Raw genomic sequence first — 15,117 nt, 5'->3', positions numbered from 1 at the left:
ATAGCATTCTACACCCATATATACAGCCTTCGGTGGATTTAAGCTGTATTATTCAGTCCAACTTGAGGTTTATAACTTGATTACTCAATTTATTAATGCCTCTTGTCACCTAAATAGCATATAAATTGGATTCACACCGCTCCGAGATTTCCAATCAGTTGGATAATCACGCTTGGGTTATGCGATTGTGTTGTTTTGAGGTTTCAATAAAGACGGTTTAGATTTTAAATTCAAGGCACGAGGTTCAATTTTTCAGTCTCGTAATATAAAAATTGCTACTAGTATTGTGGAACAGATTTTAAAAGTTTAAGAGCAAAGTAGCGCACTATGAACAACTTGAGGTCCTTTTTCCAATCATAAAAGTGGTTTAAAACTTTAAATAGTGTACACTTTTAAATGGGCAAAGGTTCACGAGTTCAAAAGTCTTACCATCTTATAAAGAGGTTCGGTTTCTTAAAGAGCAAAACAATGGCCCACTCCTCAGTCCTCAGAATAGCCACCATAAGCATGAAAATGAATAAATAAATAAAACCATATTCAGTTTTCATTCCTGTAGCTGGTTCCAGCAAGTCTTCCCACATTCCATTATTTTGAAGTTTGAACTACAAGAGAGCACAAGTTAATGAAAAGAACAATTACATGAAAAACAAGTTCCCATTCCACTATTGCCTTGGATCCATCTATGGTTCACCACCAAGTTCCACGCGCAGATTGTCATATGGATATACTTTGGGTGTCTGGTAACAAAAAATAAAACAGAAATACCTCAGCACATGAAATACTAAGTATTTGCAGAAGGTAGCATTGCTACAATAATATCAAAGTTCAATCGGAATGCACAGTTCATGGAAGCCACAATAAGGGTACATACAATAACAAACAACAAATAAACTTTATTCCACTAGGTGGCCGCAATAAGGGTACATAAAAGACAAAAACCTCCATAGTCAGCAGACCTTGATAACTTCCGTGAGAAAACTATGGATAACAATGAATATTGATGCTGCTAGAATAAGGAATGGATTTTGACAGTTTAAGAACAAAGTTCTAAACTATAGAACTATAATCAGCTAATGTGACTTTTGATACACTTTCCGAGGACAACTATTTCATTTTTGGCTCATACTTGCTTACATCACAAAGTTCAGTTCTACAAGTTGTAAGCAGGGCCTTCAAAATGGCAACACTAACTCTTTAAAGAGGCGGACTATTGAGAATGAAATGGCTTGTTCAACTTAGCAAGTCCACTGGTCCAATGTCAGTAAATTACAAACAAATAAATAACTATAAATCTGTAATGGGGGTAACACATGCCTGTGATAAATATTTAATCAATATGGTCATTTTGCTTATGATTGAATTAAGTATAATACAACAACAACAAAGTCTTATCCCACATGATGCGGCTAGCTACATGGATCAAACAATGACATTGCGCCCGATTATGTATAATGTTTGGAGTGTGATCGTTCGCACTCACTTGATCACTTCATGTAGAGCCTTTTTAAGTCTTCCTCTACCTCTAAATACTAGTCTATTTTCCATCTGATCCATCATTCTCAATGGACGGTCTATTAGCTTTCTCTCTATATGTCACAACCACTTAGGAGATTCCACCATCTTTTCAACAATGGGTCCTACTCCAACTTTCTAACTGATATCCTCATCCTTTATTTTGTTCATGTTCACCCATAGTCGACGAACACTCCATTTCCATACAACATAGCTAGTCGGTTGGCATTACGATAAATAAATGTACTTTTTTGTTGCATTAAAACCTGAATCACTTTGTTATTTTGACCAACCTGCTTAAATCCTGTGATTTATCGTCTTCTATTCCTTCATTGTCCTAAATAAATACAACCAAAAATACTTAAAACTCTTAAATTGTCATATAAAGTCCTCAATTTTCGCTACTGTGTTAGTCTTTCCCCTTCCTCTACTAAACTTGCATTCCATCTACTTGGTTGCGTTCAACTTATGCGCAAACCATGTACCTCCAAACCTTGTCTCTGCAAATCCAACCTCTCATTCCAATCTTCCTATGATCCTCTTGTAAGAATGTCGTCTTTGACAAAAACATGTATCATGGTATGAATTATTGGATATGCTTAGTTAGTCCCAAAAATGAAGCTTTGAAAAGCATTTTAGTGTTGCAAGTTAGGTGTAATGATACAGAAGTTCACCGGTTCTCCAACTTGCAGTTCTACCCTCATAAGATGTTGGAAATAGTTCTGGCACTACATAAAAGAGTTGATGACAAATGGGGAACAAGAGCCTATCATCCAAAGGCAGAGAAGTAGTGAAAAAAATATCGTTCAATTTCTCAAGAATCACCATAGGTAAGATGTTAGGAAAAAATATCAAGGTTATCAAGGATGCCATGGATGAGTGGAGGATATCTTGGCTACTCCACAATGCCTATAGCAGACCTGGAGAACTGCAATACAGTATCAGTGCAGTCAAATGAGATGCAAAATGGCTATGACTGGTAAAAGGAAAAGCATTCACTAAAAAGTCCCTTGTTTTCTCTTGGAGAGATTTAGAGCTTAACAGAGAACCTCTCAATTCTCAAACATGGCTATGATGCTTCAAAGAAGGGATAAGTATTGTTTTGGTCCCTATGATTTGCCGGGAAAATCGAAATTGTCCTTTAACTTTCCTTTTTATATTCAAAATCATCCTTAACATTAAAATTATTTTTAAAATCATCCTTTTTCATTCAAATATTAATTTCTGGACAAAATTACCCCTGATAAAAAAGAATTAATAAATTAAAAAAGAGAAAAAAGATCACCACACAAGAACCCGCACAGAAGGTCTTCAACTTCTCCTTCTATCTCCAAGCAGAAATGGAGGCCGCACAGCGCACTCATTCTCTCTGTTTTCTCTCTCTATAATGGATCTTTGCTCTTTCTATGTTTTCAAGGTGGTGGCTGTGTTGTTGTTGATCAGTACATTGGCTCAAACTCCGGATATCTCACCAGTTGTCATTCCTCACAAGAAAGCTAAGCATCACTCATCTCATGCTCTCGCTCCCTCTCCCGCCGTTTCATCGTGCGCCGGATTTTCTCCTCTCTCTCTCTCTCTCTCTCTCTCGTCGATGCTGTCTCTCCCTCCTCCATTTCTATTTCACTGTCCGGAGGAGCAGGACCTTCTCAAAGCGCTGCTATTTTGAACAGATTCACTGTTGCTGCTTCTACAGTTGTTATCTTCTCTGCGGCTCTACCATTTTAAATTTTGTGTCAAATTTTGAATTTTTTTCCCTTCATGTGGATTGATTGTGTTGATTGATTTTGTAATTTGAGTTACTCGGCCATGGGAGGAGGATTCTCATTATGCAACAATAGACCCTTCAATGACCCACTGTAAAAAGTAAAAACTTCAACTTAATTCTCCAAGGTAGATGGGGTTTCACAAAATGGTTGATTTTGGAGAAGAAACAGTAATTGTGTCTGCCACCATTTTGAGGGGGAGAGGATGTTGACGGTGGGGTGGGGTAAATTTTTTAATTAGGGGTAAATTTGTCCTTTTATTAACGAAATGATGATTTTAAAAATAAAATTAACCTTAAGGACGATTTTGATTTTCACCTTAAACCATAGGAACCAAAACAGTACTTATCCCCTTCAAAGAAAATGCATCACCCAAAATCCCTTCTATTTTTTTTTCTTTTTTCACAAAAGAGATTAAAGCCTAAAGAAAACACCACAACCACTTTCCTTTAACCATCTGAATATCCTATCTGCTAATAGAAAGCACAAAGTAGAGGCACGTTACAATAGAGACCATACTAAATCTGTACTATGACTAGGAGAACATGATATACAAACTCAAAAAGCCCCATATTTATAATAGGCAAGATATATAAAGATCCTAATAAGGGTTTCATTTATGACAGATCCTATATCAAAAGGTCCTGCCATGGTCACTCTACTTTTGACCGTTGGACTCAGAATAGATAATAGATATAGATAATAAATCAAAGGCTGGGATTCATCATCGGTGAACTGACGAGGTTGTTAAATTTCTTTAGAAATAAAGCTAATAAAATTTAAATAATTAGAAATTCATTATGTTCCTTTTCAGACTGTATCTTGCTCTTTTATCTTGGATAGTTGGACCTATAGGTCACCAACATTGACCCCATCACATGTGGTGAGAGACACAGCTCAAAACCATGGCAATAAACAACATGGAGATCTCTGGGAAGAAGAATGCAATTTATTTCAATATGCTGGAGGTGGTCGATTCTGACATCAAATGGACAGTGAAGACGACTAATCACCAGTCACAAGATTTGGTTCAATGCAAATATGTTGTTGACTTTTTTTCCTACTTGCTTTGGATCAGGCTTATATGAGATTTATCAATAATATGTTTTTGAGCAATTTGAGGAGGCAATAGTGAAAGACAAGGGCCCAATTTGAAGATGTGTGACAATCAGTTCTACTTCCTTGATAATCATTCTCTAGAACTTCTTGCCTCCACCCCCCTCCCCCCCCCCCCCCCCCCCCTCCGGAAAAGAAAATCACACACAACTACTTCACTTTCACTGACAGCATCAGTTTAAATTCAGGGTCCATCATCAGTCTTTTGACCAGAGTATCCACATTAAAACAACCTGCTAACTAGATTCTTATTCAGAAAGATGCCATATGCAGTAGACAAGAACAACTAACGTAGAGGCCTGTGGGGATTTAAAACAACAAAAAATGCACCCCCTAAAGGAAGAAGTGAGAATTGAGAACACTTCCTTCAAAGTTCCAAGACTAAACATTCTCGATCAACTGCACCACAACTAACCCTCAAAGTGATTTCAATGAACAGAACAACTAACAGAGACTTAAATCACAAAATTGAGACAGAAAACAGAGTATGGACCGATTAGTAATATTCAGTGAAATTCTACAGCCGACATCATGTTTTCCAGTGCACAATTAACTTTCATCTATAAAATGGCAATGAAGAATCCATTTTACCGAATGAGGCAATGACAACATCAAAATAATACTTAAAGAATACCAGAACATAGCAACAAGAAACCTAGATAACAGAATGAAATCCCAATCCAACACCAAACATTAACACAAAAAAAGTGGGGATGATAAGTAAAGTTAAAGTAGAAAACTTACATAGGGTATCTTGGAGGCCTTGTCATTCCACACTGCCAATAGTCCCAGAGACGCGAAAAAACTCAATCCACCACACAGCCAAGCCAATGCTTCGTACTGTTTCCATTTTTAAAAAAAAAAAAAATTGTAAGAACTATTCAATATTACATTATCCAAAAATTTCCAAAAAGTCAATAATTAGGGGGAAAATTTTCCCACCTTTCCAACAGTATCGGCAATACGATCTATACATGGTTCGGGAAATGGAGTTCCATTGTCCCACACGAGTTCGTCATTCGCAGGAAGCTGAGACCCCAATCACAATAGCAATAGTTAAAAAAGCACAACAAGAACCAATAATTTTCGAATTTGTACAAAATAATTGAGCTGAGAAATGGGGGAAAAACGATTATGATTGAAGGGTTAGCTTAAGAGAGAAACGATGGAAGCATACGGGTTTGTCGGGAACGATGTGCTTTCCGACGGGGAGGCCCATGCCGGAGCGGAGGCGAAGAGAGGAACCTACGGATCTGGAAACAACACCGTTTCCGGCCATGAATCTCGATGCTGCGTTCGCCAATCTCCCTGCCATGATTGATGGGTTTTCTAGGTTGCTATTGATCGTTTCTTTTCTGTTTTCTCCACAAGCCTACACTTTACTGCTGCTACACGGACTGTGCACACGGAATACGGAGACTTCAAACGACATCGTTTCTGGTATTTCCCTTTCCTTTTTCTTTTAAGCAGGATTTTCAGGTAAACTGTTGGGGGCTTTAAAAAAAATCTTTATCTACTAATTAACGTAAGGAGTAAAATATTATTTTAGTTTTTAATTTTTAGGTTATGTCTTAATTTATTTTTTAATATTTCATGCGTTTTATTTAGTTTTGAAATAATTTAAATATTTTATTTTAGTTCTAAATAAATTTAGATAAATTTAATGTTTTTTCACTGTTAAATTTGACATAAATAATTAGTATATTTATTTATGAGCTAATAACATTTAATTTAAGTACGTAAGTAAGATTGATATACTAATGATTACTTATGTAAAAGTTTATACTTTGATTCTAGAACGTTGATGATGAATAAGATTTGTGAAATTTTTTTTTTACTAGAAGAAGATCGAGAAAAATTGTTACAAGAAGGTTTTGGTTATGTTCGTACATTACTCACCCTATTAATTTGTGTATATTTAATAGTAAGATGATATTAAAGTCATTTAAAATTTTTGGGATAGAAATAGAACGATTGAAACTTTAGAGACCAAATTAATATTTAATCAAACATTGAGAAGCAAAATAGTATTTTACTCTTAATATAATAATAGAAGAATAAATTACTAAAATCGCTTCCAATTTATGAAAATATTGGCAAAATAACCTCTACTTTTGTTAAAAAAATGCTCCTAAAACATTTTAAAATGTTACAAAAATACTCTGCAATAACAAAAAGGCAAGTGCTTACCATGTAGATGAAAAACATTATCTATATGTATAGATAACAGGTGTAACTTATAATGAAAGTAACGTGTAATATATTATACCGAAGAAAAATAAATTTTGTACCAATGGATCCCACCAAAAAGTAAGCTTGCAGTGTGATATGACCATCATTAGAGTTGATAAAAAATAATTAAGTATATAATTTTTTTTCTTGTTTTGGGCCTGGCCTTCTTAAATTGTTAAAAGTTTTAAGAAAAAATTAAAGAAAAAGAAAACAATTATTTCTTGTTTTGTATATATATATATATATATATATATATATATATATATATATATGAGTCCAGTTTAACATGAGTAGGCAGATTTTAGCTTTTGAGCAGTTGAGTCTAACATATATAGAAGTAGGGGTGTTCAAAATCGATTCGGACCGAACTAAACTGAAGAACCGAACCGAAAAAACCGAAAATCGAATTAACCGAAAATCGAAAAAAATGATGTGTTGTTGTTTTTTGCGGTTCGGTTCGGTTTTTTATTCTCACCACCAAAAACCCTAACCGAACCGAACCGGTTCTTCCCAAAATCCTAAAAATTTAAACCTACCCCACCCCCCGACCCAGACCCAGACGTGAGAGTGTGAGACGGCCACACCCCCACTCCCCCTGTCCCCCAAACGCGTCCTTGATCCTTCTCCTTCCCCAGACGGCCAAACCCATGCGCGACAGCTTCCCTCTCCAAATCCCAGATCGAAGCCTTCCTCAGTTCCTCCAAATCCCACCGCCGAACAGAGGAAAACCCCCACTGCCGGTGCACGACCCAGCCTCCACCCAGCAGCATTTCTGGAGCCACCTCTGACTACGCCACCTCCGACCTCGCCGCCTCCAGTCCACCCAGCAGCGTTTCTGGAGCCACCTCCAACCTCGCCACGTCCGACCTCGCCGCATCCAGTCCACCCAGCAGCGTTTCTGGAGCCCACCCACCCAGCCACCAATTGTCCGATTCAAGTGCATATGGAGCCCGAGCCATCTATTCAGGTAAACTTTGCTGATTTGTTGTTCAGTTTAGGCCTAGGATTATAACTTATCAGTTTATTGATTTATTGTTTATTGCTTATTTATTGTTTATTGTTCAGTTTATCAGTCTATTGATTTATCAATTTAGCAGTCTATTGATTTATCAGTTTATCAGTTATTCAGTGTTGGTTCTGTGCTTAATGATTTAAACTTCAACTGCTTGTTTATTGCTGGTTCTGTGCTTGTTTATTGCTGGTTCTGTGCTTGATTTATTGCTGGTAAAAGTGCTTGTTTATTGCTGGTTTTGTGCTTGTTTAATGCTGGTAAAAGTGCTTGTTTTTTGCTGGTTCTGTGCTTGATTTATTGCTGGTTCTGTGCTTGTTTATTGCTAGTAAAAGTGCTTGTTTATTGCTGGTTTTGTGCTTGTTTAATGATGGTAAAAGTGCTTGTTTATTGCTGGTTCTGTGCTTGTTTAATGCTGGTAAAAGTGCTTATTTATTGCTGGTTCTGTGCTTGTTTATTGCTGCTTAATAATCTAAACTTCAGCTGCTTGTTTCTGTGATTGATTTATTGTTAAGATTATCTGGTTTTGTTCAATTTATTGCTTGCTTATTGCTGGCTGCTGCTTAATGATTTAAACTTTTATCGCTTGTTCTGTCCTTGATTTATTGTATTTGTTTATGTAGTTTGACGCCAGTTCAAGTGAGAATATGGGCGATACTGGATTGCTTCCAGTTCCTTAATTATTATTATTGTTGTTCTTCTTGTTCTTATTATGTAACTGCTTTTTTTTATTTCAGGTTGGTTTGCATTAAGAAGTTTAGCTATTTTGTTGGAGAAGACACCATAACTTTGCTATCAGTTTAATGACAATTTATTTTTATTTTCAGTTGTGTTGATTGTTAAACTATTAAACTTCTTTAATTGTCGTATTTGAATTCTGTTGTCGTTATATTTCATTAGATTAAGACTTTGTTACCTATTGTGTATTTCGGTTTGTCGATTTCAATATTATGACTTTGCATAATAGTATGGTAGATTTTTTTGATTTGATTGAAAAAACCAAACAAACCGAACCAAACCAAACCGATTTTAATTGGTTTGGTTTGGTTCGGATGATCTTGAAAAAAACCGAACCAAACCGAACCGCAGCTTAATTAAACGATCGAATCGGATGGCTTTTCCTTCAAAAACCGAACCAAACTGCACCGTGAACACCCCTATATAGAAGTGTTACATGTTATGATATTTAATTATCTATATATCTATTTATAATATATAAAAGCTTATACTAACTCTCTCCACAATGAGTTTAAGCCATCTTTTCTTTTCTAATGATGTCACATTAGCAATTCTAATGACTTAGCAAAAGATGAAAATCAACCAATCACTATTTAGTAAAATAAAATATTTTTAAAAAATTAAAACAAAAAACTCTTATCTATTATTATTCAATTGAAACATCAAGTACTAATTAAATGCAATAAACATACATTAAAAGTGCCATAATAATAATAATTATAAAAAATTTCAGTTACAAATATTCAAATTTTACAACTTATATATATTAAGACTCTTACTATTCTTCATTTCTTATTCTTCCATACTAATTGTAAAAGATTTCTTAAATTTAATATAACATTTTTATTTACAAACAAACAAAACACGTAAGAAAAGACAAAGTGTAGCAATTAATGCAAAACGAAAAACGAAAAAAAATAAAAATGCAGTTTTATATAATTCTAATATAAATAATCTATGTCTTTTTTAAAAATAAATAAATTCAAAATCTATTTATAATATGTTCTCTAACATATTTTCAATATAACATTTATTAAAATACACTATATAATATAAATAACCTACCTTTTCGCGCATTGCGCGGGTCTCACTCTAGTTTATAATAATATTGGTGTAACCTGTATCCAAAAAAATAATATTGGCCTAATAAGAAAATAATATGACGACTTTAGGATATCAAAAAATTCTAAAAGGCATTGACATGAGTTTTGCAATATTGAATTTGCAATAAATTACAAAATATCAAATAATAGTATAAATAATTATTTTTGACATCTAAATGTAAATAATTAGTTAATATATACAGATGCTAATTAAATACAACTTCTAAATAACTTACGAAAATAAATTTTATATTAACTTCTAAATTTTTTTATTAAATGAATTCTTATATAAAAAAATATATATTTATTTTGGTGTTGCATAATACATGGAACTAAATCTAGTATAGATAATTATTTTGGATATCCTATTAAATTTCGCTGAAAAACAGGTGTTCAAGAAGTACTAGAAATACATGCAACATTTGATTCAACAGATATTATTATACAGATCCATCTTTTCTAAAGTTATTTAATTATTTTAAAAAAATGAGTTAATTTAACCATTAATATATTGTAATTAATAATTATTCAATTGCATATGTTTATAATTTAACCATACTAAATTTTTAGTATATAATTTTTTATTTATAATTTCTTGTCAAATTTATTCTTTTTTATTTTTATCTTATTTGTTAACTTAACTTTTTATTAAATTAATTTTTTACTGTTTTTTTCAACAATTTTAAATTGAAATTTTTATATTAGAAATTTTTTCATAATGACCAATCTCCAATAGCATCATAGTAATTATAATATTAATTTAACTCTTAAAATCTTTTTATATTATGATTTTTGATTTATCTTTTTAATTTATATAATTTTTTATTTTCTACCTTCTATAGCACTTCTTAAATGTCTGGCTTTTATATATTAATATTAACTTAGATTTGTTTTTTTTAGAATACGTAAATTTTGTTAATATATGAATACACAGCAAAATCTATTAGGACTATTTTTCTATTGAAAAAAATTCTTTAAAATGACAATATTAATAAAATAATAAAATAATACTTTAATTATCTTTAAATTTGTAACATTTATTATTTATGAATCCATTATTTTAATCTAAAAATAATTAATGGTTAAATTAATTTAATTTTTTTAAAATAACTAAATAACTTTAAAAAAGACGGATCTATATAATAGTATCTTTTGAATCAAATGTTGCATATATTTCTAGTACTTCTTGAACACCTGTTTTTCAACGAAATTTAATAGGATATCCAAAACAATTATCTATACTAGATTTAGTTCCATGTATCATGCAACACCAAAATAAATATATATTTTTTATATAAGAATTCATTTAATAAAAAAATTTAGAAGTTAATGTAAAATTTATTTTCGTAAGTTATTTAGAAGTTGTATTTAATTAGCATCTGTATATATTAACTAATTATTTACATTTAGATGTCAAAAATAATTATTTATACTATTATTTGATACCTTGTAGTTTATTGTAAATTCAATTTTGCAAAACTCATGTTAGAACTTCTTGATATCCTAAAGCCATCATAGTATTTTCTTATTAAGCTAATATTATTTTTTTGGGTACAGGTTACACCAATATTATTATAAATAATTAAATATCATAACATGTAACACTTCTATATATGTTAGGCTCAACCGTTCGAAAATCAAGATCCACCTACTCATGCTAAACCGGACTTATATATATATTATACAAAACAAGAGATAGTTGTTTTCTTTTTGTTTTATTTTTTCCTAAAATTTTTAACAATTTAAGAAGCCTAGGCCTAAAACAAAAAAAAATTATACACTTGATATTTTTCATCAATTCTAATAACGGTCATATCACTGCAAGCTTACTTTTTAGTGGGGTCTACTGGTGCAGAATTTGTTTTCTTCCATTATAATGCACTACACGTTACTTTCATTATAAACCTACACGTGTTATCTATACACGTAGATAATATTTTTCATCTACATAGTAGCACTTGCCTAACAAAAATCTTTATTGAGTTAAGAAATTAACTAAATTAATTAATGATGACAAACATTATTTTTGAGCAAAATAAATAATTAGTGTTGATTAATTATATCTACCTATTAACTAATTGTTTATTGTTGCAGACCAAATGTTAATAGCCCAAATGGAATAAAAGGCATTCAGCAAAGAATATTGGGCTGAAAGCAAAATAAAGAGCCCAAGCAAAAGCAAAGGAAGAAACCAAAGAAATTAAATCGGGCCATGCATACTAATACCCGATCCAAGCCCGAACTGATTTCAGAATTGAAATTCCCTCTCTCCTGCTTAACCAAAAGCAACGTTCTTCTTCCTTCTAATCAAGTCACATCAAGATTTCAGAAAAAGCAAGAAAGAGAAAGAGAAGAAAAGCTTCTTCCATAAGCCATTAACCAAAGAAGCAAGAGAGAGAGAGTTGAAGCTTGAAGCACAGAAGGTAAAACAGAAATTCCAAGCTAAATCAAGCTTAAGAAAGGTAATCCATCTCATCTTGCATGCATCAAGATCCTCATCCCTTCTTCCCAACTCTCTGCACTACCCGAAAATGGCTTTGAAGGGAAAGTTGTTTTCTGCCCCATTCTGCTGTGTATCTACGGACTTAATCAAAACTTGGGGACCAAGTTGCATCTTTATGGTTCAAATTTGGTTGACCAGTGGAAAAATAATTCCGGTTACTTCTTCATGGCTTTCGGTCAAGTTGGAAAAGTCAGAAGCAAAGGTTTTACTTTGATGCTTGAGAAGAAAAAGTAAGCTTGTGGGTTGGTGAAGCTCAAGGCTCAAGGTGTTGACCTTGGAAGAAGAACTCAGCCACATGCAAGGAGATATAAGAAGTTTGCTGTTCATTCAGAAACTAAGGAGAGAAAACCAGTGAATAGAGGTTTTGTTCTGAGAGAGCTCTTTGAAGAAGTTCAACTAACTGGACAGTGTAACCTAATCAAAGGTGCATTCCGCCAGTATGAAGAACTAAATCAGAGGCTTGCTAATCTGGTTTTTCGCATAGCAAAGAAGCTGTTGATGAAGTTAATCTCCTTCATGTTTTACTGATTGTAATGTACTTTTCTAAGCTTATCTTTCTGTAATTTCTTGAGAGAAAAGGCATTGTGAGAAAGCTTGAGAAAAAGCCATAAGTGGAAAAAGGCTGAGAGATACACTTAAGAGAAAAGCCTAGAGTTATTTTCAGATTTCTTTAGGTGTGTTCATGTCTTGTATCTTGTACCTGTGAGGTATCCCTTTCTTAGTTGGGTTAGCACTAAGAGGTATAGTTAGGTATTAGCATAGCCAATGTCAAGTTAGGTTAGAACTTGAGTGTGAAAGGATTGGGTCAATCCTGTGTTATTGGTGTATGTAATACTGTTTACTATAGTGAAATTCTTCCATAGTTGTGGAGGAGACTGGATGTAGGTTGCATAGCACAAGGCAACCGAACCAGGATACATGCTGGTGTTAGCTTTTCTCTTCTCTGCTGTGTTCTGTTTTCTGATATTCATGAGACAAAAATAAATTGTCTCATAAATTTCCGCTGCTAAGTTAAAACAGAATCAGAATTGCAAATATGTTCTAAAAGGGTAACAACAGTAATTAAAAGGAAGGCATAGATTCAACCCCCCTTCTCTAAGCCTACCACAACCTTCAATTGGTATCAGGAGCTAAGGTCTCAAGAATCAAGCTTAACCGCTTGGAGCAAAGATCCAATGGCGAACAATCTGGGCACAACCACAATTGCCTACACCCTCACTGAAGGCCAGTCAAACAACCGGCCACCTTTCTTTAACGGAAAGAACTATTCCTACTGGAAAGAAAGGATAAGGATCTTCATCCAATCCATTGACTACAACTTATGGAAGATCGTTGTGAGTGGTCCCAAGATCCCAACAAAAACAAGTGCTGATGGAGTGGTGACTCCGAAAGAAGAAGCTGAATGGAATGAAGATGACAAGAAGAAGATAGAGCTGAACGCTAAAGCAATCAACCTTCTTCACTGTGCTATCAGCTTTGAAGAGTACCGGAAGGTGTCTAGATGCAAGACAGCCAAAGAAATCTGGAAAAAACTCCAGGTTACACACGAAGGCACTAAACAAGTCAAAGAAACGAGGATTGATATGCTGCGAAAAGAGTATGAGATGTTTAGCATGAAGGATGGAGAAAGCATTGATGAGGCATTTGAGAGATTCTCAATCATAATCAACAACCTTGATGCTATGGGTACAAACTATGCAGAACAAACCTTGGTGAGAAAACTCCTTAGAAGCCTCACAAAAGAGTGGAAAAACACTGCCACTGTCCTAACCAAGAGTAACAACATAAGTCCCATAACCTATGATGAGCTGAGAGGAAAACTCCTTGCCTATGAAGCCACACACACAAACACAAACTCAAAGAAAAAGGGAATAGCCCTCAAGTCACAAATAGAACCGAAAGAGAGTGAGTCTAGTGATGGTATTTCAGATGACGAACTTTTGTTTTTTGCTAGGAGATTTAGAAGGATGATGAAGAACAAAGGCAAACACAAGGGTTCAAGTTCAAAGGAGCACAGGATAGACTTGAGCAAAGTGACGTGCCATCATTGCAAGGAGGCTGGACACTTCAAGTCAAACTGTCCAAAGCTCAAAAAGGAGGACAAAGGCAAGAAGGAAAGAAAGAGAGTACTCATGGCAGCTTGGGAGGATCTTGAGAATGACTCAAATGAAGAAGAAGAATCTGAAGGAGATGACAAAGACTGTTTCATGGCTGGAAACAACAATCTTGATGAGGTAAATTATTATGATTTGACCATTGAGGACTTGCATGTTATTATTGATGATCTCACCTTAAACACCTCAAAACTGCTTGATAAATACAATGGATGCAGATCTGAAAGAGATGTGTTAAGAGCTGAAAATGAATTTTTAAAAGAAAAAGTGAAGGAAACTGAATGTGCTTTGGACATCATTGAAGAAAACAGATTTCTAAAATCTGAACTTGAAAAATTAAAAGGAAAGCACATTGTGGATCCTTCACATGAGTTAATTGCTGAAAACAAAAGATTAAATGATATGATTAAAATGTTGAATGGTGACTTAGCAAAATTTGCTCAAGGTTCTAGCAACTTGGACAAATTACTTGCAAGTCAAAGACCATTGTTTGAAAAATCTGGTTTAGGCTACATAGCCAAGGAAGATGTTGTTTCTAACACATCCTCTATAAAATTTGTGGCTTCTTCATCAAATACCAAATCCATACCAAACAAATCAGGTATCGGATATGTTTCAAAATGTGAAGAAAAATCTGATGAAGAATACACAAATGTAGCTGAGCCTTCACCAAGAACTGGTCCAAGTTCAAACCGGCCAGGTTTGGGTTATATTTTGAAAAATGAGGCTGCTTTCAAGAAACCAACTTTTCACAACAAAACCTCATTCTCAAAAGGCAAAAATATTCAAAAAAATTCTGGTGAAAATGCTTTTGCAAAGAGGAATAACTTTACTAAAAATCAATTTGTCAAAAGAAATGCATCTCCTCCAAGAACCAGAAAATTTCAAAAATTTAATCATTTCAAGCAATATAACTCACATCAGTTTCAGCAACACACACCAGAAAATCATTGTGCTAATTGCAAGAAATTTGGTCACTCATATGCACAATGCTTCATTGAAAAGAGAGTTGTAGGAAACAAAGTCT

General features: G+C 33.8%; 1 protein-coding gene across 1 annotated transcript; it reads right to left on the bottom strand.

Moving 5' to 3' along the window:
* Nucleotides 1-522: 522 nt before the first annotated feature.
* LOC107630002 (NADH dehydrogenase ubiquinone 1 beta subcomplex subunit) lies at nt 523-5,824 on the bottom strand. Its single transcript, XM_016332996.3, has 4 exons — nt 5,569-5,824; nt 5,334-5,420; nt 5,136-5,231; nt 523-737 (listed from the first exon to the last, which is right to left on the bottom strand). Exons 1-4 carry the CDS (start codon nt 5,704-5,706, stop codon nt 681-683), a joined length of 378 nt encoding a protein of 125 aa, XP_016188482.1. The 5' UTR covers nt 5,707-5,824; the 3' UTR covers nt 523-680.
* Between the last annotated feature and the right edge of the window lie 9,293 nt (nt 5,825-15,117).

Source organism: Arachis ipaensis, chromosome B1, assembly GCF_059453495.1.
Source record: "Arachis ipaensis isolate K30076 ecotype BB chromosome B1, ASM5945349v1, whole genome shotgun sequence".
NCBI classification, from domain to species: domain Eukaryota; kingdom Viridiplantae; phylum Streptophyta; class Magnoliopsida; order Fabales; family Fabaceae; genus Arachis; species Arachis ipaensis.
This window is presented reverse-complemented; position numbering and strand designations above follow the sequence as displayed.